This window comes from Bos grunniens, chromosome 14 (assembly GCF_055505025.1).
Source record: "Bos grunniens cultivar Pamir isolate PY7600 chromosome 14, Bosgru_T2T1.0, whole genome shotgun sequence".
NCBI lineage: Eukaryota > Metazoa > Chordata > Mammalia > Artiodactyla > Bovidae > Bos > Bos grunniens.
Window position 1 is genome coordinate 69407231 of NC_141178.1, and position 24295 is coordinate 69431525.

At 42.8% G+C, this 24295-nt stretch overlaps 1 protein-coding gene across 35 annotated transcripts in view; it reads right to left on the reverse strand.

The window, feature by feature from the left end:
* The window catches only part of LOC147359629 (uncharacterized), a 675420-nt gene that overhangs the window by 520813 nt on the left and 130312 nt on the right, over positions 1-24295 (reverse strand). For 19 of the 35 annotated variants that reach the window (XM_086337315.1, XM_086337305.1, XM_086337314.1 and 16 more), the window contains exon 3: positions 15526-15631. The exons of the other annotated variants lie outside the window; for them this stretch is intronic. In XM_086337315.1, coding sequence (XP_086193441.1) covers positions 15526-15631 — 106 coding nt within the window. The remainder of the gene's footprint in view (positions 1-15525; positions 15632-24295) is intronic. 35 annotated transcript variants of the gene reach the window in all.

Sequence of the window (24295 nt, forward strand, 5' to 3'; positions counted from 1 at the left end):
AGGCTGACCTCTCCCAAGCAAGAAGGAAGGCCGCAGCAGACAACCCTGGACTTGATTTGTATCAGCTCATCCTTGTCTCCAGCCTGGGGCCTATTTTGGACTACTTTGGGCAGATTTTGGACTTCCCATCCTTCATAATTACATGAGCCATTTCCTTATAAGAAATCAAACTGTGATGTTGAAGAAGACTCTTGGGAGTATCTTAGACTGCAAGGAGATCAAACCCGTCAACCCTAAAGGAAATCAACCCTAAATATTAATTGGAAGGACTGATGCTGAAGCCCCAATACTTTGGCCAACTGATGCGAAGAGCCATCTCATTGGAAAAGACCCTGATGCTAGGAAAGATTGAAGGTAGGAGGAAGAGGAGGCAACAGAGGATGAGATGGTGGATGGCATCACTGACATGGGTTTGAGCAATCTCAGGGATATGGTGAAGGACAGGGAAGCCTGGCATGCTGCAGCCCATGGAGTCTCAAAGAGTCGGACATGACTTAGCAACTGAAGAAGAACAAGAGCATGTGCACATACTATTGGTTCTGTTTCTCTGGAGAACTCTAACTACTGCACCATCTAAGGAGAAGGTTTTAGACTAGGATGTGAGTCCTGAGCCTTTGTATCTAGTGTCCTTTCAACAAATAACGACCTGACTGCAAATGCCACCAAGTGTATTAGTTAAGTAGGCAAACATCACTTGTGTGCATTGCACAGCTCCAGGAGCTTGAACATTTCCAGATCTCACACCCCGAGGAGAAGAGGGAGATAATCAGACTTAGACCATAGCCAAAAGGCAGGAGCAAATACCTGCTCCAGGAAGTCAGGGTGCTGAGGCAGGGGGTGCTCTCCTGAAATGATGGAAGATGCCAAGATGATACAAACAGATGGCTCAAACCACAGGAAAGAGCACTGAGGTGTAAGCTGATAAGAAACAAACTGAGATGAGAGTCACGTCCTCGGGAGACAGAGAGGGGCATTAAGGTACAGAGCCAAGAGTTCAAACCAGACCACTCAAAGCAGGTACAAATACAGACTCTAAAGGGAGATTCAGTGATTCATCCAGCAAATGTTTACTATGCATCTGCCACGTGTCAGGCACTCTTCCAAATACCACAGTGAGGATGAGATGGTAAGCAGAGGCAGTGTGGTCTCTGCCCCCAAGGAATCTGGAGCTTGCCTTTAGCCATCACCTGGAATAGTGATTCTCAATCAGTAAAGCAGATGGCATCCCTTGCTATGAACCTGTTTTATGTTGTTAAGGAAACAAGGAAGAGACACTTGCATATTTTTTTAAAAGCACATTCCAAATGATCTTGTACATTCTTACTGGACAGCTGCTGACAAAATCCATTATTCTCATAACATAAACTACAGAAAGTAAAGCATGGGGTAGTCTTCATGCAGAAAAGGCAGTATGAGGAATATTTGCCAAGAATACTAACGAGCATTTGCAGCTTGCTTTTGTAAACAGGCAGGGTTGGGGAGAAGAAGCTTGTTGACTTGCATCAAGGGGCCAGAATTAACAGATCCGGCTCCTCAGATCACTTGCATGTACTCCACCTCCCAAGTCCCTACTTCCCACGCCACGTACACAGACGCACAACATATACATGCACGCACATGCTACATGGACAGGTTCTTCTACTCGTCTTTATTCAGCAAGACTCGACTGAGTGGTAGACTCGGCGCTTGGTATTAAGACTGTGACCCCTGCCCATACGGAGCGTACCACCCACTGAAAGAGAAGAGCAATACGCAAACACTTGCGCTGACAGCGTACACTGAAAACTGAGTACACCGCCAGGAAGGAAAGGTACGCAGGACTGTGAGCACACAGGGAGGCAGGCCAGCCTGCCCTGCGTGTCAGGAGGAAGGTGCCATTAAACAACTGGACATTTTTAGGTAAGAGACACGTTCCTCTTTTCAGAACCATGGAAACATCTTATTATTCGTTTCCATCCTGTATTTTATCTGTGTATCAGACAAGAATGTAGCAAGGAGAGGGTGGAGGCCATTACACTCGGTGTCAGAGTGATTGATAGAAGTGCCATAATCTTCTGAAAATGTTACCTGAATATCACACACTCTATGAGTGTGCCTCTTCCACAGTCCTTTAAGATTTTCATAAATCATACTTGTAAGAACGCTTCTAACACTACACAGGTTATTTGCAGCCTTTTGATTTTCACCAGGTGATGTGCCGTCATGACTAATGCAGTCAAATAGCTCAGCTTCTAGAAGTCATTGGCCCCAGGAGTCTGAAAAACCAGAAACCAAAAACATATATTCTGGGCTTTGTCCATGACCCCAAAGCCAAATTCTCGACATTTACTTATGTTTCTTCACGAGATTTCCTTAGGGAACCCATATGTTTGTTACCTTTTAGCCTCCTTCCTTTTAGATAAGTAAGAAGACAATTAGGTTGATCCTGTATCTCAGAAGCATTTATTTATCAATGAGTGTCTGACGACCTACTATGAACGAGACCCTCAAGTTGTTACCAGTCTCTCAGGGAGGCAGAGATGCAAATAAATAAAAACAATAAGCCAGGGAAAGTGTGAAAACAGAAGCAGAGACTGAATGCCTGAGAGAGGAGAGTGTGAGGGATTGTTCCATGGGGAAGATGCTATTTTAGCTGCAAAAAAAGATGGAGAGGAATTTGCCAGGCAGGAAAGGGAGAGAAGGGTGGGAAGGAGGAAGAGAGCCTCAAGCAGAGGAAACTGCTTTGTTCAAAGGCACAGAGGTGATGAACAGCTTAGCTTGTTCATAAGCAGGGAGCTGTCCAGCAGGTCCTGCAATCACAAGGCATTGGGGTTGGAGGGGGTGGGCAGGCACGTTGAGCTATGAGAACGGTGATGGGGGCCTTGTAGCTTTGAATGTGCCATAAAGAAGTCTGGGCTTTTCCTGAAGGCAAAAGGAATCTCAGAAGAATTTTAAGCAGAAATGATGCTGCAGTAGGATTTGAGTTTCAGCAGTATCACCCTGGTAACGATATGAAGGATAAACTAGGATGGAGAGATCCAAAGTAACTTGATACACCAAGAGGCCAGAGCAACATGGATCTGGGCTGAGAAAGGCTGTTTCATCTGGTTTTATCGCTTCCAGAGCCTTTTCCTCCACTTCGGCCCCTGCTCCATAAATGTGCTTTTAGCCTGTAATTTTTGTGTTTATTTCAAACTTCTCTCCCAAGATCCAGCACTGGGTATATCAAAATGGGTAAGGGATGAGAGGAAGGCATGCTTGAAAAAGCAAATATTTCAGATTCCTTTTTGTGCTTCCTCCATAGCTCCAGCCTGGAGAACACTGTGCCTGACCATTGGCAATCCTTGGTTTAGATTCTGAACCTTTGTTAGTCTCTAAATACTTTCATTTAATACCATGAAAACTTGTACTTGAAGATATATGGCATCTAATTCTCATACTTCATCTTACAGACGAAACAGAGGCCCAGGTAAGAGAAGTGACTTGGCCCAGGTTAGGGTTAGGGTTAGGGTCTAAACCATTATAGCCACAGCATAACGGCTTATCATGATCAATAGTGAGCGTTTCAAAAAGCAATGTATTACCAATATTAGGGTCTAAAGTGTATTCTTGAGTTGGTGAAAAATGAATTAAGATGCTGGGGAAAGAGATCAGGCATAGCCAGTCCTAAGGAGCCAGTGGTATAGTTAGCATCTATATAATCAGAATACTTGGTGACCAGTGACAGAAACCCAGCTTTAGGTAGGTTTACATTTAACACAAAGGGCAACTGATTGCAAACTTCATTTAAATGCATGAAGGGCTGAGCTTCAGCAGGTCTCAGAAATAACTAGAAGCCAAGCCACCATCCATTTCTCATTTCTGCTTCTCTCTCCTGGAATAGAATCATGCTTAGTCTCTCATACTGGCTTTATCTTTTGGGCAGAGGTAAAATATAGATGAAATACGGTGGCTGGGTACTCTCAGAACCCACCTCTTATAACCTGACCCAAAAAGAATGACTGCTTTCCCTCTCTTGGGAAGTCAAAATACTCTCAGAGGAAAATTTAGATTGACCTAGCTTCCCTGGTGGCTCAGCAGTTAGGAATCCACCTGCAATGCAGGAAACGCAGGAGATGTGGGTTCAATCCCTGGGTTGGGAAGATCCCCTGGAGGAGGGCACAGACACCCACTCCAGTATTCTGGGCTGGAGAACTCCATGGACCGAGGAGCCTGGTGGGCTACAGTCCATGGGGTGGAAGAGTCAGACACGGCTGAAGCCACTGAGCACACACAGCCCAGCTGACCGTACACTCCCCAGCCCCGTTAGCCAACTTAGGTGCTGTCAGCACAGGCCACCACTATAACCACACAGCTGTGGCGGGACCCAAGAAAAACGATCCAGGAGGTCGCTGCTTCTGCCGTAAATGGTTTCACCAATGTGGTAAATACAGGTAACCGTGAAAATTGATTCTCTTGCCAGTATTTAAGTTTTATCATTGTAAGGATGGCAATGTTTTCCTTGTATGAATATCATCTATCATATGCTTCTCTTCACTGTTTGTATTGATTTCTAATCAATATAGGCAAAGACTTTTCCCTAAATGAAATTTTAAACTGCAAGAAAATGGTAACTTTGAGGTACCTTGTTTTTATTCCCCCTCAGGTCCTAGCAGTCATTCACTGCATGTGGCAAGCACCTGAGCTCTGCTAATCCCGGTGTTAGGCATGATGATCCTGAGAGGGATGCGATAAGAAGAGCTTACTGAAGACAGGAGAGGACACACTGCTAGGGGTGAAATCTGACGAGTGGGAACCAATCCACAGCCCATCGGTCAGATTCCTTCTCTGGAGAATATGCAAGAAAATGACCGGGGACTCTTTTTGACTAAATGGCTAAAATGACTGGGTGCATATGGGTTTCTCAGGTAATAAAGGCGGACAGGCAGAAATGTCAGAGAGCTGGCACATGCAAAGAGAAAGCACAGGGAAGCATATGTCACGTGCGCTTGGAAAGACAACTGAAATTTGCTGAAATTTCATCTCATTGTTGTAATTGTAAGGAAAACAAACCTACTTAATCTATCCAAACCAAAAGAAAAAGAAGGAAGGGAAAGAGGGGAAGAGAAGGAAAAGAAAGACGCGAAAGAGAGGGGAGATCAGGGGAAGGGAGAGTAGGGGAGGAAAAAGAGAGTCTCAAAGTGTAGCGTCTGACTCCCAGGCCTCCAGGGGGCTCCACACACATGGGAGTGTGGCCATGTTCACTCTCTAGTACACAAGGGGCAGTCTCCACTCCTCTTTTATGTCATCTCTGCCTTTTTACATGTGTCTTCTCTGTTCTGGTTTTGTTCAAAATATTGTTCCATTTACTCACCAGTTGCACATGGTTTAAAATGGCCCTCTACACTAAACCCTCAACCTCTTATGCCATACAGCCTTTCTCTTCTCAAAACTCTCTAGGGAAAACAAACAGTCTGTTTTGGTCTGCAAACTTTAAAAAGAAATCCAATTTGTTGCTGCTCACCCCATGGTTTGTTTCCCTTAGACTGAGATGTATGCTTTGTCTGTTTAGTGGAGGCCCTGAAAGAGGACTGTCCTGGCATCCTTACAGCAGAAGGGATGGTAACCTGATGGATGAGTTAAAACAACACGCTTGGTGAATGGTGAGAAGTATGGGGCAGCTTGGGCACTGAGAGTTTCATTCACCATGTTGAAGGACTAAGGAATCAAACAACCACCGAGCAACATCAGTATCAGCGTCTAAAAGACAGCAATGGGACCAGTCCTCCATCCAAGTAGCAGTGTCACTATAGACAGTCAAGGACAACATGAAAGAATAAAAGAAGATGCCAAGATCCAAGCAAGGGTGATGCCAAAGCTGGAGGAGTGAGTACCACTCAGTTCAGCCAGGTGATCAATGACAATGTGACTGCTGGGTATTTACCCTGAATGATGTCTGCCTCATCGGAGGTCACACTGAATGGTAGAGAGAACATAAGTCGTTCAATGCTTCAGAACCTTTTCCAGATTCGAGGTAGAAATCCATTACCATAGCCTAAGTGCCATCACTGATCACTCCAATACTTTGTGACACTCTTCCAAATGACCGTGGTCATGCTCAAATTTCATCTCATGATACAAGACAGTGCCCTCCCCTTCCGTGTTGTGAGCTGATAGTCTATAGGGAAACAGCCAAGAGGGTAAATCTTCTTTTTAAATGTAAAGAGGCAGAAATAGGGATATTGTGTAAGAAAAATACAGTGATCTTTAGAATATGTTCTCTTGGGAACCAGAAAGCTTTAGGCATCAGCTTGCCTGGAAGCTGCAAAACTCACTCTCTTCTCTCACATTTCCTAGCATTCAAAGCTGGCAGACAGAGGAAGAGAAGACAGTCAGAATGTGAGCATCCTTAACTCTGGAACCTAGAGAATGTTTCTCTGACCTTTGCTGGGAGTTGGATTTAAAGTAAGGCTTTGCTTTATTAATTTGTAGTACTAGTGTTAGTCACTCAGTTGTGTCCGACTCTGCGATCCCATGGATCCCTCCCAGAAGCCCTGCCAAGCTTCTCTGTCCATGGAATTCTCCAGGCAAGAATACTGGAGTAGGTTGCCATGTCCTTCTCCAGGGGAACTTCTTGACCCAGGGATCGAACCCGGGTCTCCTGCATTGCAGGTAGATTCTTTACCGTCTGAACCACTTACTAATTTGAGGCCTGGATATTTGTTTATTTTTAAGGCAGAAGTGAAAACAGAACTGGAAAAGAGAAACAAAACAAAACAAAACAAAACATGTAAGTCTCTATTCAGTCCTTTTTCTGATGCATGAGCTAGACAGCAGCTCTGTTAGATTGGAGGCTGTTAGCAAGCACATTAACTTTTAACAAGTTTAAATGCAGTCAATATCTTTCTATTCCAGAATAAGAACCATCTCTTTCTAGCTCATTGTTTTAATTCAGGGTTCATTTTTTAGTTATTTAGTTATTTTGTAATCTTAGATTACAGAAAATGGACTTGTGTCCTTTCATCTAAGGGTGAGAAGAAGTAACAAGAGATCCAACATCATTAAAATCATCATCATTGTCACTGTTACCATTATCTTTGCTTCTGAGCTCCCTCTGTACACTGGGCCCTCATACAAGCTTCCCATATGCATTGCCTCACAAGAGGCAGCATAACTACTCTAAAGGGTAACATTATATGTGTGTGTATGTTAGTCACTCAGTCATGTCTGACTGTTTGCAACCCCATGGACTTGTTGCCCACCAGGCTCCTCTTTCCATGGAATTCTCCAGGTACAAATACTGGAGCGGGTTGCCATTCCCTTCTCCAGGGGATCTTCCCAACCCAGGAATCAAACCCATGTCTTCTGCACTGCCGGCAGATTCTTTACCATCTGAGCCACAATGGAAGCCCTTGTGGGTAACATTATAACTGTCTCTATTTTGCAAACAAATAAATTGAGGCTCTCACTAACAGAAGAGTGTAAACTACCTAAAATCACTGAGATGTTTAGTAGGGGAGTTTGGACTGAAATTCAGGTCTTTCTGATTTCAAATTGTGGATTCCCAACCAGGATGTGTACTTGGGTCTGAATCCTGGGACTGTAACTTCTGAATAGAAAATCAACTCTTAGAGAAAGCCTTGGGCTAAGAGATCTAAGATCTATGTTGCAGTCCAGCTAATCAATAAATAATCATTTGGACTTGACAAGGTTCCTTACCACCTGGGCTTCAGTTTCCCCATTTGTATCATGAGGGGGTTGAACAGGTTGATTTCAGTCCTGATATTCTGGGATGTGGTCATTCTAGGGACTACCCATAAATACTAGATTTCTTGCAAGAAAAAAGTAAGTGGTCTCAGTTTTCTCATCAGTAAATTAAAAGATTAAAATATTAATATTAGGTCTCTGCTGCTGCTGCTGCTAAGTCGCTTCAGTCGTGTCCGACTCTGTGTGACCCCACAGACGGCAGCCCACCAGGCTCCCCCGTCCCTGGGATTCTCCAGGCAAGAACACTGGAGTGGGTTGCCATTTCCTTCTCCAATGCATGGAAGTGAAAAGTGAAAGTGAAGTCGCTCAGCTGTGTCCGACTCTTAGCGACCCCATGGACTGTAGCCCACCAGGCTCCTCCATCCATGAGATTTTCCAGGCAAGAGTACTGGAGTAGGGTGCATTCCATGTCTGACTCTTTGCAACCCTATGGAATGTAACCCGTCAAGCTCCTCTGTCCATGGGATTCTCCAGGCAAGAATATTGGAGTGGGTTGCATGCCCTCCTCCAGGGGATATTCCTGATCCAGGGATTGAACCCATGTCATCTCTTATGCCTCCTGCACTGGCCTGCAGGTTCTTTGTTACAGGAGATGAAAATTCTGTCTGATTTCATTAAAATGCACCACTTAGGTTAATGATCAAAGCTGTGTTTAAACTTATCTCAGGTCTAGCAAGAACTGCTACCCCCACACCCCACAACCACATGCAGGCACAGTCGCCCCACCCCAAGGCTCTGCAGACTCTAAAAGCCTGGAGACGCAAAAGGATAAGCAATGCTTTTGTAATCACATTCTTCACTTTATGAAAAGATCTACTAAAGGGACCCTTTAAATAGCAATCTCTTTTAGAACACTTAAACGTAATTCAATTTACTCCTTGAGAAACACATTTACTATGCCAAGCGAAGTCCACCTCGACCTCCATCCAAAGTTGTGAGTAGCTCCTGGTCTAATGGAAGCACAGACACTTTGTGCTTATAAGGGAAAGGATGTGCATCCACTGATTGAAAGGATGCTCGTTGCCAGCCTAGTGACTGAGCACTGAATGTTGGGCTAGGTTCTTGGAAAATAAATGTGAGTCAGATTTGTGTGGCAACTTTCCACACAGAATTTTCAAGTCCAGTGTGTTGGCAGATAATCTTTAAAGTACCAGCTTAAAACAGAATAAGTGCTATCATAGGAGAAGCACAGGTTTCATGGACACGTCAAACATAAGCATGTCATGAGAGATTTCCTAGAAAAACTGAACCTTGCACTAAGACCTGAGGCAGCAAAAAGCAATGACTTCCCTGGTGGCGCAGTGGATAAGAATCGGCCTGCCAGTGCAGGGGACACAGGTTCGATCCCTGGTTTGGGAAGACTCCACATGCCACAGAGCAACTAAGCCCCTGTACCCCAAGTACTGAGCCCCTGCTCGAGAGCCCGGGAGCCGCGACTACTGAGCCCATGTGCTGCAACTACTGAAGCCCTCACACCTAACGCTTGTGCTTTGCAACAAGCTAAGCCACCACGACGAGAAGCCTGTGCACCGCAACGAAGAATAGCCCCCACTCACCACAACTGGAGAAAGCCTGCACGAAGCAACGAAGACCCAGTGCGGCCAAAATTAACTAATTAACAAACTGTATACCCTGCATCTGAGGTCAGGGGCGGTGGCCAGGAGGACCAACCCCACGTTCAAGGAGCCGTGGCTGCGCGGGCACAGGAGGGCCTAGAGGAGCTATCCCACACTGAAGGTCAGGAAGGGCAGTGGTGAGGAGATACCCCTCGTCCAAGGTAAGGAGCAATGGCTGCGCTTTGCTGGAACAGCCGTGAAGAGACACCCCACGCCTAAGGTAAGAGAAACCCAAGTAAGACCGTAGGTGTTGCAAGAGGGCATCAGAGGAAAGACACACTGAAAACATACTCACAGAAAACTGGTCAATCTAATCACACTAGGACCTCAGCCTTGTCTAACTCAGTGAAACTAAGCCATGCCCGTGGGGCAACCCAAGACAGGCGGGTCATGGTGGAGAGGTCTGACAGAATGTGGTCCACTGGAGAAGGGAATGGCAAACCACTTCAGTATTCTTGCCTTGAGAACCCCATGAACAGTATGAAAAGGCAAAATGATAGGATACTGAAAGAGAAACTCCCCAGGTCAGTAGGTGCCCAGTATGCTACTGGAGATCAGTGGAGAAATAACTCCAGAAAGAATGAAGGGATGGAGCCAAAGCAAAAACAATACCCAGCTGTGGATGTGACTGGTGATAGAAGCAAGGTCCGATGCTGTAAAGAGCAAGATTGCATAGGAACCTGGAATGTCAGGTCCATGAATCAAGGCAAATTGGAAGTGGTCAAACAAGAGATGGCAAGAGGGAATGTCGACATTCTAGGAATCAGCAAACTGAAATGGACTAGAATGGGTGAATTTAACTCAGATGACCATTATATCTACTACTGCGGGCAGGAATCCCTGAGAAGAAATGGAGTGGCCATTATGGTCAACAAAAGAGTCCGAAATGCAGTACTTGGATGCAATCTCAAAAACGACAGAATGATCTCTGTTCGTTTCCAAGGCAAACCATTCAATATCACAGTAATCCAAGTCTATGCCCCAACCAGTAATGCTGAAGAAGCTGAAGTTGAACAGTTCTATGAAGACCTACAAGACCTTTTAGAACTAACACCCAAAAAAGATGTTCTTTTCATTATAGGGGACTGGAATGCAAAAGTAGGAAGTCAAGAAACACCTGGAGTAACAGGCAAATTTGGCTTTGGAATATGGAATGAAGCAGGGCAAAGACTAATAGAGTTTTGCCAAGAAAATGCACTGGTCATAACAAACACCCTCTTCCAACAACACAAGAGAAGACTCTACACATGGACATCACCAATCAGATTGATTATATTCTTTGCAGCCAAAGATGGAGAAGCTCTATACAGTCAGCAAAAACATGAACTCCTTGTTGCCAAATTCAGACTTAAATTGAAGAAAGTAGGGGAAACCACTAGACCATTCAGGTATGACATAAATCAAATCCCTTATGATTATACAGTGGAAGTGAGAAATAGATTTAAGGGCCTAGATCTGATAGATAGAGTGCCTGATGAACTATGGAATGAGGTTTGTGACATTGTACAGGAGACAGAGATCAAGACCATTCCCATAGAAAAGAAAAGCAAAAAAGCGAAATGGCTGTCTGGGGAGGCCTTACAAATAGCTGTGAAAAGAAGAGAAGTGAAAAGCAAAGGAGAAAAGGAAAGATATAAACATCTGAATGCAGAGTTCCAAAGAACAGCAAAAAGAGATAAGAAAGCCTTCTTCAGCGATCAATGCAAAGAAATAGAGGAAAACAACAGAATGGGAAAGACTAGGGATCTCTTCAAGAAAATCAGAGATACCAAAGGAACATTTCATGCAAAGATGAGCTAGATAAAGGACAGAAATGGTATGGACCTAACAGAAGCAGAAGATATTAAGAAGAGATGGCAAGAATACACAGAAGAACTGTACAAAAAAGATCTTCACGACCCAGATAATCATGATGGTGTGATCACTGACCTAGAGCCAGACATCCTGGAATGTGAAGTCAAGTGGGCCTTAGAAAGCCTCACTACGAACAAAGCTAGTGGAGGTGATGGAATTCCAGTTGAGCTATTCCAAATCCTGAAAGACGAGGCTGTGAAAGTGCTGCACTCAATATGCCAGCAAGTTTGGAAAACTCAGCAGTGGCCACAGGACTGGATAAGGTCAGTTTTCATTCCAATCCCAAAGAAAGGCAATGCCAAAGAATGCTCAAACTACCGCACAATTGCACTCATCTCACACGCTAGTAAAGTAATGCTCAAAATTCTCCAAGCCAGGCTTCAGCAATATGTGAACCATGAACTTCCTGATGTTCAAGCTGGTTTTAGAAAAGGCAGAGGAACCAGAGATCAAATTGCCAACATCCGCTGGATCATGGAGCAAGCAAGAGAGTTCCAGAAAAGCATCTATTTCTGCTTTATTGACTATGCCAAAGCCTTTGACTGTGTGGATCACAATAAACTGTGGAAAATTCTTAAAGAGATGGGAATACCAGACCACCTGATCTGCCTCTTGAGAAATCTGTATGCAGGTCAGGAAGCAACAGTTAGAACTGGACATGGAACAACAGACTGGTTCCAAATAGGAAAAGGAGTTCGTCAAGGCTGTATATTGTCACCCTACTTATTTAACTTATATGTAGAGTACATCATGAGAAGTACTGGACTGGAAGAAACACAAACTGGAATCAAGATTGCCGGGAGAAATATCAATAAACTCAGATATGCAGATGACACCACCCTTATGGCAGAAAGTGAAGAGGAACTCAAAAGCGTCTTGATGAAAGTGAAAGAGGAGAGTGAAAAAGTTGGGTTAAAGCTCAACATTCAGAAAACGAAGATCATGGCATCTGGTCCCACCACTTCATGGGAAATAGATGGGGAAACAGTGGAAACAGTGTCAGACTTTATTTTTCTGGGCTCCAAAATCACTACAGATGGTGACTGCAGCCATGAAATTAAAAGACACTTATTCCTTGGAAGGAAAGTTATGACAAACCTAGATAGCATATTCAAAAGCAGAGACATTACTTTGCCAACAAAGGTCCGTCTAGTCAAGGCTATGGTTTTTCCTGTGGTCATGTATGGATGTGAGAGTTGAACTGTGAAGAAGGCTGAGCGCCAAAGAATTGATGCTTTTGAACTGTGGTGTTGGAGAAGACTCTTGAGAGTCCCTTGGACTGCAAGGAGATCCAACCAGTCTATTCTGAAGGAGATCAGCCCTGGGATTTCTTTGGAAGGAATGATGCTAAAGCTGAAACTCCAGTACTTTGGCCACCTCATGCAAAGAGTTGACTCATTGGAAAAGACTCTGATGCTGGGAGGGATTGGGGGCAGGAGAAGAAGGGGACAACAGAGGATGAGATGGCTGGATGGCATCACTGACTCGATGGACGTGAGTCTGAGTGAACTCCGGGAGTTGATGATGGACAGGGAGGCCTGGCGTGCTGCGATTCATGGGGTCGCAAAGAGTCAGACATGACTGAGCGACTGATCTGATTCGATCTGATACCTAAACTTCCACAATGTTATCTGTCAGTTATGTCAACATTATATGTTAAGACCTAAATATGAAGAAATAAAATTTACATATACAAAAATGTGTAACAATTGTAAATGTATGTATGCAAAAATTTATAAGTATGACCTAGCCTCTGATACTGCACACCATCATTTCTTTTCATGCCATGGAATGAACAGGACACAAAATGCATAAACTACAAAAGATTTTACAGTTGCCTACTCCAGTACTCTTGTCTGGAAAATCCCATGGATGGAGGAGCCTGCTAGGCTGCAGTCCATGGGGTCGCGAAGAGTCGGACACGACTGAGCGACTTCACTTTCACTTTCATGCATTGGAGAATGAAATGGCAACCCACTCCAGTGTTCTTGCCTGGAGAATCCCAGGGACAGGGGAGCCTGGTGGGCTGCCGTCTATGGGGTTGCACAGAGTCAGACACGACTGAAGTGACTTAGCAGTATATCATAAAATCCTTAATTTCCACATATAGAATATATCACAGTTTTAATAAAGCAAGTCTCAGACAAGATGTGCATTTATTTAAGAAAACATTAGTATATAAAATATGTAAATAACTCTCATCAATCAATCCAAAAAATGTATGTGACCAAAGGCAAAAAATGGGCAATATATATAAATAAATGTCATAGATAAAGAAATGTAACTAGCTAAGAAACACAAAATGAATGATTAAATAAGAACTATAACTTAGATTCAAAGGAAGTAAGGAAGGAAGAGGGGGGAAAAAGAAGCCTTGTAATATAAAAGTCTTGTAAGGATGAGGAAAAATAGGACTTAACATGTACATCAGATGGAAGCATGAATTAGCGCAGCCATATTGGGAACTATTTTGATAATAACTAGAAAGTTAAAGATGAATGTGTTCCCTGGGGAAATCTTACATGTGGAATTAAGGATTCATCTACAAGAATGATAACACAGTGGTATTAATAAGAGTGAAAAACTGAAAATCATCTAAATGCCTTCATAGGAGAACAAATAAATAATTATGGCATAGTCATAGAATGAACAGTGGACACCAGTTAGAGTGAATGTTCTAGTACTACATATGTCAACATAGACATTAATAAATTTGAATAAACTTAACAATGCTGCACTCACAGAAAGAAAGCTGTAGAAAGATATGATTACCTCTGGGGAGGTAAGAAGGAGAATGGGATTAATGAAAGCCTTGACTTATATACCAGGAATATTTCATACAATTTCTTCAAAGAGAAGGAAGACATATTCAACTTCTGTGTTGAGTGCCACGTTGATACAAGTAAAATGAACACTCAAAAGTATCCATAGGATTCAGCAACATGGATGTCATTGGTATTCTAATGAGCAAGTATACATTACTTTGCTGACAAAGGTCCTTATAATCAATCAAAGCTATAGTTTTTTCCAGTAGTCATGTATGGATGTGAGACTTGGACCATAAAGAAGGCTGAGCATCGAAGACTTGATGCCTTTGAATTGTGGTGCTGGAGAAGACTCTTGAAAGTCCCTCAGACTGCAAAGAGATCAAACCAGCTGATCCTAAAGGAAATCAACCCTGAATATTCATTGGAAAGACTGATGCTGAAGCTGGTGCTCTAATTTTTTCCCACTTGATGTGAAGAGCCAACTCATTGGAAAAGACCCTGATGCTGGGAAAGATTGAAGGCAAAAGGAGAAGAGGGCAGCAGAGGATGAGATGGTTGAATGGCATCACCGATTCAATGGACATGAACTTGGGTGAACTCTGGGGCATGATGAGGGACAGCGAGGGCTAGCGACAGTCCAGGGGTCACAAAGAGTTGGACACAACTTATTGACTGAACAACAACAACAATACATGAGTATTGGATATTGGTAATCTATTGCTGTATACCAAATTACGTCAGGATTGTATAGCTTAAAATTGTTGACTAAAGCCATCCCAAAGAAAAAGAAATGCAAGAAGGTAAAGTGGTTGTCTGAGAAGGTCTTACAAATAGCTGAGAAAAGCAGAGAAATGTAAGGCAAAAGAGAAAGGGAAAGATATACCCAACTGAATGCAGAGTTGCAGAGAATAGTTTAAAATAACAAACACTTACTATCTCAACACTTTCTGAGTGTCAGAAATCCAGGAATGACTTAACTGAGTGGTCTGCCTTAGAATTGTTTATGAGACTGTAGTCAAAAATTATCAGTTCAGGCACCATCATCTGAAAGCTCGAATGGAACTGGAAGAATTGCTTCCAATGTGGCCCCCTCGCATCAGTGGAAAATTAGTCTGATGGTTGGTAGGAGCCCACAGTTTCTGTTTTGGCTTCTCTGTAGCCTGCTTGAGTTTCCTCATGACGTAGTCACTGCTTTCTCCTTGAGGGAGAGACTCGAAAGACAGCAAGCAATAAGCCACAGTGTCTTCTGGTACCTGGTCTCTGATACTGCACACCATCACTTCAGCTTTATTCTGTTTAATAGAAGCAAGTGGCAAAGTACAGCCCATATGCAAGGGTAAGGGTATTAGGCATCACCTCTTGAAATGAGGCGGGTCAAAGAATTTTAACCATTTAAAAGCATCAGAATGTGTTACAAGCTCTTTGCTCTATAAGGCATAGAAATATAACATTTCTGCTGTCCAGAATACAATCCTCTAAAGCAATTAAGTCACACGCAAGGCAGTTCACATCCAAAACAGATCAGAGATAGTTTCAGTGAATGCAGATGGAAACAGTCTTACCCAAGTGGTCAGAAGGCTTTGTGGAGGGAACGGGGGCAGATGAGGATCCTGGCATACAAGTAGGATGATTAAGATGTTTCAGGCAGGAAACAGCATCAGTGAAGGCCTGTGATCATAGAAAGTATGCATTTGAAGCATATTTGATATGCCTTTATTACAGAAGACACCAGAAGAACAGTTGTTTACGGAGATTTTCCCCAGATAGATTGAAATTCATATACTATCTGCAGAGCCTCTGTGTTCCCTGTGGGACAAGACTGTGTATTTTCATTTCTGTGTCCTCAGGAGCTAATGCTATGCCTGGCACAGAATAAGTTGTCCAAAATAGTTTATTGAGTAAAATATATGCTGAAAAATAGAATGAACATGTAAGTAAATGAATGATCAAGAGAATAAATGAACCCCCTACTATTGAACTTGTAACCCAGAGTACTTATCTGGGTGGAAGGAAACAAGATGGAAACATGTGACATGCAGGGCATTGTGATTTTTCATCTATGCAAAGACCAAAGCATAGCTATTAATAGAATAAATGCCAGCCTCTACTACCTCAGGGGCTGAAGCCAGTGCATTCAGTCTTCCAAACTTCCCAACACAGAGGGTCCAAAAGCCAACCAACTTTTAACCTTCTGTCTCTGGATAAACAGACAAGCAGACCTATGAGCTGCCACTCTTCCCCTGCACCCCTGCTCATCTTTAATGTTCATCTTCTAGTCATCTTCCCAAGTTTCCCTGGCTCTCAACAAATACTCCATGAAAGGCTGTATCTCATCCAACTCTGACTATGCAGCTGACAATCCAACCATGAGCAAAGTCATATGAAAACATGTGTATCTCACCCATTCAATACTTGTAGAGGTGTTGCTATTAAAGACTATTTCCTATTTCCTTATAAAATATTTAAAAGGCTCATGCTGAGCTTCCTGACCCGCTTCACTGTCTTCTTCAATGTTCCACATTCCAGAAGAGCCCCGGGAAATCCTGTTTAACTGATTAATCTTCACTCAAAGTATAATTAAAAATAAGACAGCCCCCACCGGAGCAGCTCTCAATTGATCAGGAATTCACACACACGTGCATGCGCACGCGCACACACACACACACACACACACACACACACTGATCTCCCAATGTTAGGTGGACCTTCAGAAAAATATCAAAACCCTTCTCCTTCATTTCACAAAAAGCAACTGAACATCAGATGAATCTGGGTTGACAGGCAGTTCTGAAATGGCAGGTGGTAATGAGCTTGCTAATTATTATGTACCATCCCTTGCTAGTCATCTCATCTGGCTACCTGGAGGTTATCTTCTATCTCACCTTGGGAGTCCCCAGTGTCTCATCTCCAGATAAAGACTGCCAGGCTGGTAACCTGAAAAACTCTCCCCATGACCTTCAGATGTCTAAGCTAATAAAGAAAGTGAATGTGAAATATTAATTTCCCTCACTGAATATAAACTTTTGACTGTGTTAAAGCCCTTACCAGCCTTTTCCACATGGTCCCTGCTTTCTCTATTCTATTGTTATTGTTATTGATGGTATTCAGCCAGAATTTAGATTGCCCTCTGAAAGCACTGTTACTCCCCCCAGAAAGTCATTTATGTGCATCTATGGCCTTAAAGATGATTAAAAGATGATTTCTATTCCCCTTTAGTCATTTGTCATTTTGCTTAGGGGCATAAAAGTCTAGGGTAGGTTTCCAGGGAGATTTAATCAAGTGACTGGAGTGGAATTTTATAAGAGATCTCTCCAAAGGTAAGGAGGTGGAAAAAGATGAGACTGAGTTATAGTGACTGGAGTTCCCACAGTTCCCTGGGTATGTGATCCTAATCAAGTGCCTTTGCCTCGGCACTTTGGTCACCTCATCTGTCGAATGTTATGAATAACGAGCTGATGTTCATAAACACACAGCATGTGCTCCACAAACGAGATTTTCCTTTCCTCCTCGTTTCTGAGCAGGGCTCAGAGCACTGTCATTGCAAGAGTGGTTGTGTTCCAGGAGGGGAGGGTCTGGTACCTGCGGAAACAGAGCTATCCACACTAGGAAGATCGTGGCATGCCTGCATGCATGCTCAGCAGTGTCCGACTCTTTGCAACCCCATGGACAATAGCCTGCCAGGCTCCTTTGCCCATGGGATCTCCCAGGTAAGAATACTGGAGTGGGTTGCCATTTCCTTCTCCAGAGGGTTTTCCCGACCCAGGGATCGAACCTGCATGTCCTGCAGCTCCTGTATTGACAGGAGGAGTCTTTACCGCTGAGCCACCAGGGAAGCCCCAGGATGACAGCAGATCTTTCCAAATCTCTCTGGGGGATGATGGTGAATGTGCACTGCATGGGAATCTATATCCAGGTGGGATACAGGGTCTTCCCCTGTCTCTTGGAATTGTCTATTTCCTAAAGCCCCCAATTCCTGGAGCCACTGCAATATGAAATGGCCAACCTAGATCAAGCCCTGGCCAGCATCCCTCCAGCCCATTGTTCTGAAACCAACGATAGGCTTAAGGGACCATTTCTGGAAGGAAAAGGACGCCCTTGTTGGTTATAATGCTGCAAGATGGGAGGCGACAAGCATTGTGAGTAGCCGTTCTTTGAGGGGCTGGGAAATGGCAAGATGAATGAGACACGTCTGTCACTATGGAGAGGGGCTGTCCCAAGACTGCATGTGTTATGCTATGAACGTGTACAGAGAGGAATACCTTCTACCTGGAGTACAGGGTAGGGAAGGCCTGTGAACAGTGTGACTTCAGGTTAGGCCTTGAGGAAAGTACAAGGGTTCATTAGGTGGAAAAGCTGCCTAGGTTGAGGAGAGAGGATGAGCAGGAACTCAAAGGTACAAGGTGAGGGGTGGGGCAGGAGCAGGCCCGGAAAGATGATTTGGGTATCACCTACAATGCCAAGGTTACCCTTGAAGAATTCTCAAGCAGAGAGTGACGCAGTCAGATCAGAAAAGTGAAGGCCCACTTTTCCTCATATTTCTGAATTTGATGAACAAGTTTATGCTCTTAGAAGAACTTTTATGAAATATGTATGTTATTCTTCAGAATTTATAAATTACTTTCTCATAAGTTATTATATTATTTAGTGAGTAATATTTAATAATCTCATTTGTATGTATTATAATTAAATAATATATTACTTAGTGAATAATAATGTAACACAATGATGAATCAATTAGACCCTTGAAGTGGAAATGTGTGTGTGTGTATCAAGTCGCAGTGTAAAACAACTTGCTTAAATTGAAAAAAAAAAAAAAGACTATTTAATAAGATGACCTAGGAAGATTTGGTGCTTTGATCAAATTCTCTTACCCCCGGTAGATACATGCCCAGTACACGGGAGAATTAGGTGTCTTATGGGCCCTTGCCTGGAAAATCCCATGGACAGAGGAGCCTGGTCGGCTGCAGTCCATGGGGTCTCGAAGAGTAGGACACGACTGAGTGACTTCACTTTCACTTTTCACTTTCACGCATTGGAGAAGATAATGGCAACCCACTCCATTGTTCTTGCCTGGAGAATCCCAAGGACGGGGGAGCCTGATGGGCTGCCGTCCATTGGGTCGTACAGAGTCGGACACGACTGAAGCGACTTAGCAGGAGCAGCAGCAGCAGCAGCATGGACCCTTAATGAATATTAATTGCTAGTCATGGAATGAGTGATGGAAATTACGAATTGAGAGACTAAAACATTCCTAGGAATTAATGTCCTGATGAGAGGGATTGATATCCTAGTAAATAGCTGAGGTTTTTTAGCACCAGCTCAGCCGCATCTCTGGGGAATGTCTAAATCAGAAGTCATCATTATACTCTCAAGAACTGCAAATGAAGATTCATAAGCCCATAAATTTCCTTTTCTATGGATGGGCCCCTGACTTGTATTACTCAGTTAAAAGGCAGGTTCAAGAATAAATGCTCTATTTAGTAAATCCAGAGGTTAGGGGCAAAATACTTATTATTTTATAATTCTCTTTGAAGCAGCCAGTTTAGAAATACCACAGAAATACCTCCCAGGAAATTATCTTCGAAGAAATTTCAGCTTGCTTATTTGGGATTGAATTATATGATCTTTAAGTTTTTATTCAATTTAAATTTCTATAAGCTGGAGTGAAGAATTTTGACCAATAGAATCCATTAGTGAATCTTGACAAGAGAACACAGCGATCTCAGAGCCATAACTTTGGTTCATTAATTCATCTGATTATAGTGTTTTAAACTAAAGTATATTGCATTTCCCCTATGTTTTGGTACCAGCTAAATTGAGAAGATGGGGTGATCAAGACAGACACATTGAGCACAAGCATGTGTTTTGTAAAGTTAGGATGCTACAGGGGTCAACGGCAGTGCAGAGTGTGTGCCATCTTCTCTGCTCTGAGGGTTCATGGGAGACCCTTTGAAGAAAGTAACACTGAAATTAAGACCTAATGGAAGGATGATCAGGAACTAGTTTGAAAAAATATCAGAGTGGATGGATGTTCCAGTTAGAGGGGTACCAAATCTGAAAGCCCAAAGAAAGAATGAGAGAAAAAAATCAGGGAAGGAGAGAGAAACAGAGAGACTAAGAGATGACAGGAGGGATAAAAATGAGAGGGACTGAGTAAGAGGTGACACTGGAGAGGAAGTTACCAGGCAAGTAAGATGTAAAAGCTGTATCAGGAAACTAGGAATTTATCCTAAGAGCAATGAAGAGCCACATAAGACAACATAAATAGTGTTTTGACAAAGCTAGTGGTTGATACATAGGCATCGAACAGAACTAACGCACTTGAGTCTATTTTTAGTCTATGGATGAAGCAGCAAGGGAAATTTTGGTGATCCTCAGAGATAACCCTGATTAAACATACCTTCACTAGAGGAGAAATGGCTGGCACTGGGACAATTATGAGGCTAAAAGTATTGCTCTTTCATGGAGTACTCTACTAGACTTTCTCTTCTCCACCTTAATTCTTGCTTCGCAACATGGCTGTGTAACAACTATTCCAAAATTAGAGGCTTCAATAATAATTATTAAACTCATTTAACCAATTGCAGGTCATCAAGAGTTGGCCAACCTAGGCAGCATTCATCTAGATGGTTCCACCTTAAACTGTGGATACAGATATCCTGATTCCTAGCTGAGGCATGGATTCAATTCGCTCCATGCATGCTTAGTCATTCTAGGGTTTAGCCTGAAAGGGCATCCCAATGGCTGTGTTTTGGCTATGGCTCAAAACAGCAAGCAGAAGCACAGGAGGCCTCACAAAGTCTAGGGTCAGTCCTGCACACTATCACTTCCTCCTCTCTATGGCTTATTGTTGTTCAGTTGCTCAGTTGTGTCCAACTCTTTGCGACCCATGAACAGCAGCACGCCAGGCCTCCCTGCCTGCCACTATCTCCCAGAGCATACTCAAACTCATGCCCATTGAGTCAGTGATGCCATCCAACCACCTCATCTTCTGTTGTCCCCTTCTCCTCCTACCTTCAATCTTTCCCAGCATCAGGGTCTTTTCCAATTAGTCAGCTCTTCACATCAGGTGGTCAAAGTATTGGAGCTTCAGTTTCAGCATCAGTCCTTCCAATGAATATCACTTCCTCCTCTTCTATGGCTAGTCCCACCTCTTGTTGTGGCAAATATACATAATATATACATATATAATATACACACTATATACATATATGTATATAACATATGTGTGTGTGTATATATATATATATGTTATGTATATTTTTCTTGTGGCTCAGATGGTAAAGAATCTGCCTGCCATGTATGAGACCCAGGTTTGATCCCTGGGTTGGGAAGATCCCCTGGAGAAGGAAATGGCTTCCCACTCCAGTATTCTTGCCTAGAGTATTTCATGGTCAGAGGAGTCTGGCAGGCTGCAGTCCACGGGGTCACAAAGAGTCGGACATGACTGAGCAATTCCACTTTTCTTCTTATATATAACATAAACTTTTACCTTTTTAAGTGCACAGTACTGTGACTGGCTTATCTCAGCAGGTTTTCAAGGTTCATCCATGTTTGGCATGTATCAGATTTTCTTTCATTTATAAAGTTGAATAATATTCCATTCTTTGTGTATACCACATTTTGTTTATTCATGTATCCGTCAACTAACACTGGTTACTTCTGCCTTCTGTCAATTGTGAACTGAATGCTACAGATATGAGTGTATAAGTATCTGAATCCGTGTTTTCAATTTTGGTGTACATAGTTAAAAGAACTGCTGAATCATATGGTAGTTCAATTTAATTTTTTCGAGGAACTGCCATTTTTCAGTTCCTCAAAGTGGCTATAACAGTACCTTCCTACCAGCACATCATAAAAGTTCCAATTTCTCCATATCCTCACTAACACTTGTTATTTTATTTTTTTTTAATAATAATGATCCCAATGGGTATTAAGTGGTAGCTCATTGTGGATTTAACTTGCATTTCCTTAATGATTAGTGATTCTGAGCATCTTTCTGGCTATTTGTACATCTTCTTTGGAAAAAATGTCAGTTAAAGTCCTGTGTTCATTTTTTAATAGGGGTGTTTGCTTTGTTGTTGTTTTGGGTTGCGGGGCTGTTTAAATATTCTGTATAATAATCTCATCTGTTGTTGTTTGGTTGCCAAGTCATGTCCAACTCTTGTGAACCCCATAGACTGTAGCCCGCCAGGCTGCTCTGTCCATGGAATTTGTAGACAAGATACAGGAGTGGGTTGACATTTCCTTTCCCAATTAATCTCTTATCAGGTATCTAATTTGAAAATAGTTTCTCCCACTCTATGGGTTGCCTTTCACTCTGTCCAAACTATGTTTTGTCTCTAAGGTCCTATCACCCTGAATGTGCCTGATCTTATCATATTGTTCTTTGATACAACAAAAGTTTTTAATCTTGATGAAGTTAATTTATCTGTTTTTTCCTTTGTTGCCTGAGCTTTTAGTGTCATATCTAAGTAATTGTAGCCCAATCCAGTGTCATGAAACTTTTCCTCTGTCATCGTTGTTCAGTCACTCAGTTATGTCCGACTCTGCAACCCCATGGATTACAGCACACCAAAGTCCTTGTCCTTCACTATGTCCCGGAGTTTGCTCAGATTCATGTCCATTGAGTTGGTGATGCTATCTGATCATCTTATCCTCTGCTGCCCTCTTCTCCTGCCTTCAATCTCTTCCAACATCAGAGTCTTTTCCAGTGAGTCGTATCTTTGCATCAGGTGGCCAAAGTATTGAAGTTTGAGCCTCAACATCAGTCCTTCCAAAGAACATTCAGGGTTGATTTCCTTTAGGATTGACTGGTTTGATCTCCTTGCAGACCCACAACCCTATCCTTTCAAGGGAAGAACAACTTTGTTACATGGCAAAGAATAAGGATATAAGGAGCAGAGAAGTACTGGCACACACACACACAAAATCAATCTGGACACCTCCCTTCCCTCTTTTAACTGCTCACTGTACTAACACCCTCTCCATGCTTTGCTCACATCCTTTTGTTCTTAGGACGGAACCCAGTCACTCTGAGCTGATAGTGACTAAAATTTGGCTAAAAGAACAATATCTCCTACTGATACTTCCATTTCAAGCAGGGGCAAATATCTTAAACCAAGGAAAGGAAGACACGCATTGATGTTTTGGTCATTTTTGAGCATGGGATAGAAAACTTCTTAACCCCTGAAGAAATGAATCAGAAAACTTGCTCAGTGCTCAAGTTGCCACCATTTCTGGTTTTTCAGCCCTTACTATCAAACTGCTTTGTTAGTAGAAGTTACCAGGATTTCACTACAAACAATCCTGGTGAGGGGATATGGTGAGGGGTAACTCATTAACCAAACAGACCCAACGAGTGAAACAAATGGATAAACACAATCCTTATACACTCTCTCAAAGTGTTTATCCCTTCATCAAGGCAGTGTGAACCTTCTCTCAGGTAATGGCAGATAACTACTTTTCTTTCTTGTCCAGTTTTTCCAAGTCATATTTACATTGTATAATTTGTTTCATAAAATGAAAAAAAGAAGACATTTTCCTGGAGTCTTCTCCAGGTCTTTTCGAATTTTGTTTACATTGTGTAATATAGATAATAAAACCAGGTTTTTGCTAGGGAGGCTGTATCTTCTAAATGTAAAATCACAATGCTGAATGTGGCCTCAAGGTACACTCCCTTACTACAGATTCTGATTTTACTTTTTCAGCATCATCCTAAGATACTCACCCCCCGCAACACACACACACACACTCAGTCACAAATCATTGATTCAGAAAGCAAAGGGACCGGAAGGGTTTGTTGCTATAATTGTTTGTGTTTAGTTTTGTTTTGTTTCTGTCATAGAGAGTGTAGAGACTAATCAAGGTTTGTGCTTGTTTGATGGACGGAGAAGCAAGGGATTACAGAGGAGAGCTGGCTGTGTGAAGCCACTAGGGATATGGAAGGGATGGAGGTGTGGGGAAGGGGGAGTTAATTGCTGACACAAGCTAAGGGAGCAGGTGGGTGGAAAGGACAAGACTGGGAAGATTAGGTTCTATCCACCCCTCAGTTGCATGCCTTAGTAAGCCCATTTCAGCCCACCCATTGATGTCCACAGTGGACACACAAATGTAGGCAGAAAAGATGAATGGGCTCTCCTGTGGCCTTTATGACAAAAATCCCGAAGAGGCTTAGGGATAATGTAGAGAGGCAAAGAAAAATATGCGTGAGTGAGGTTAGAGGGAAAGCTTTCTAGGCTTAATGTGTTTCAGAAATTATTCAAGAATAAGTCAAGTGTGAAAAATGGCCATTGAGACCCTGCCAAGGTTAGTATGAACCATGAGGATCTG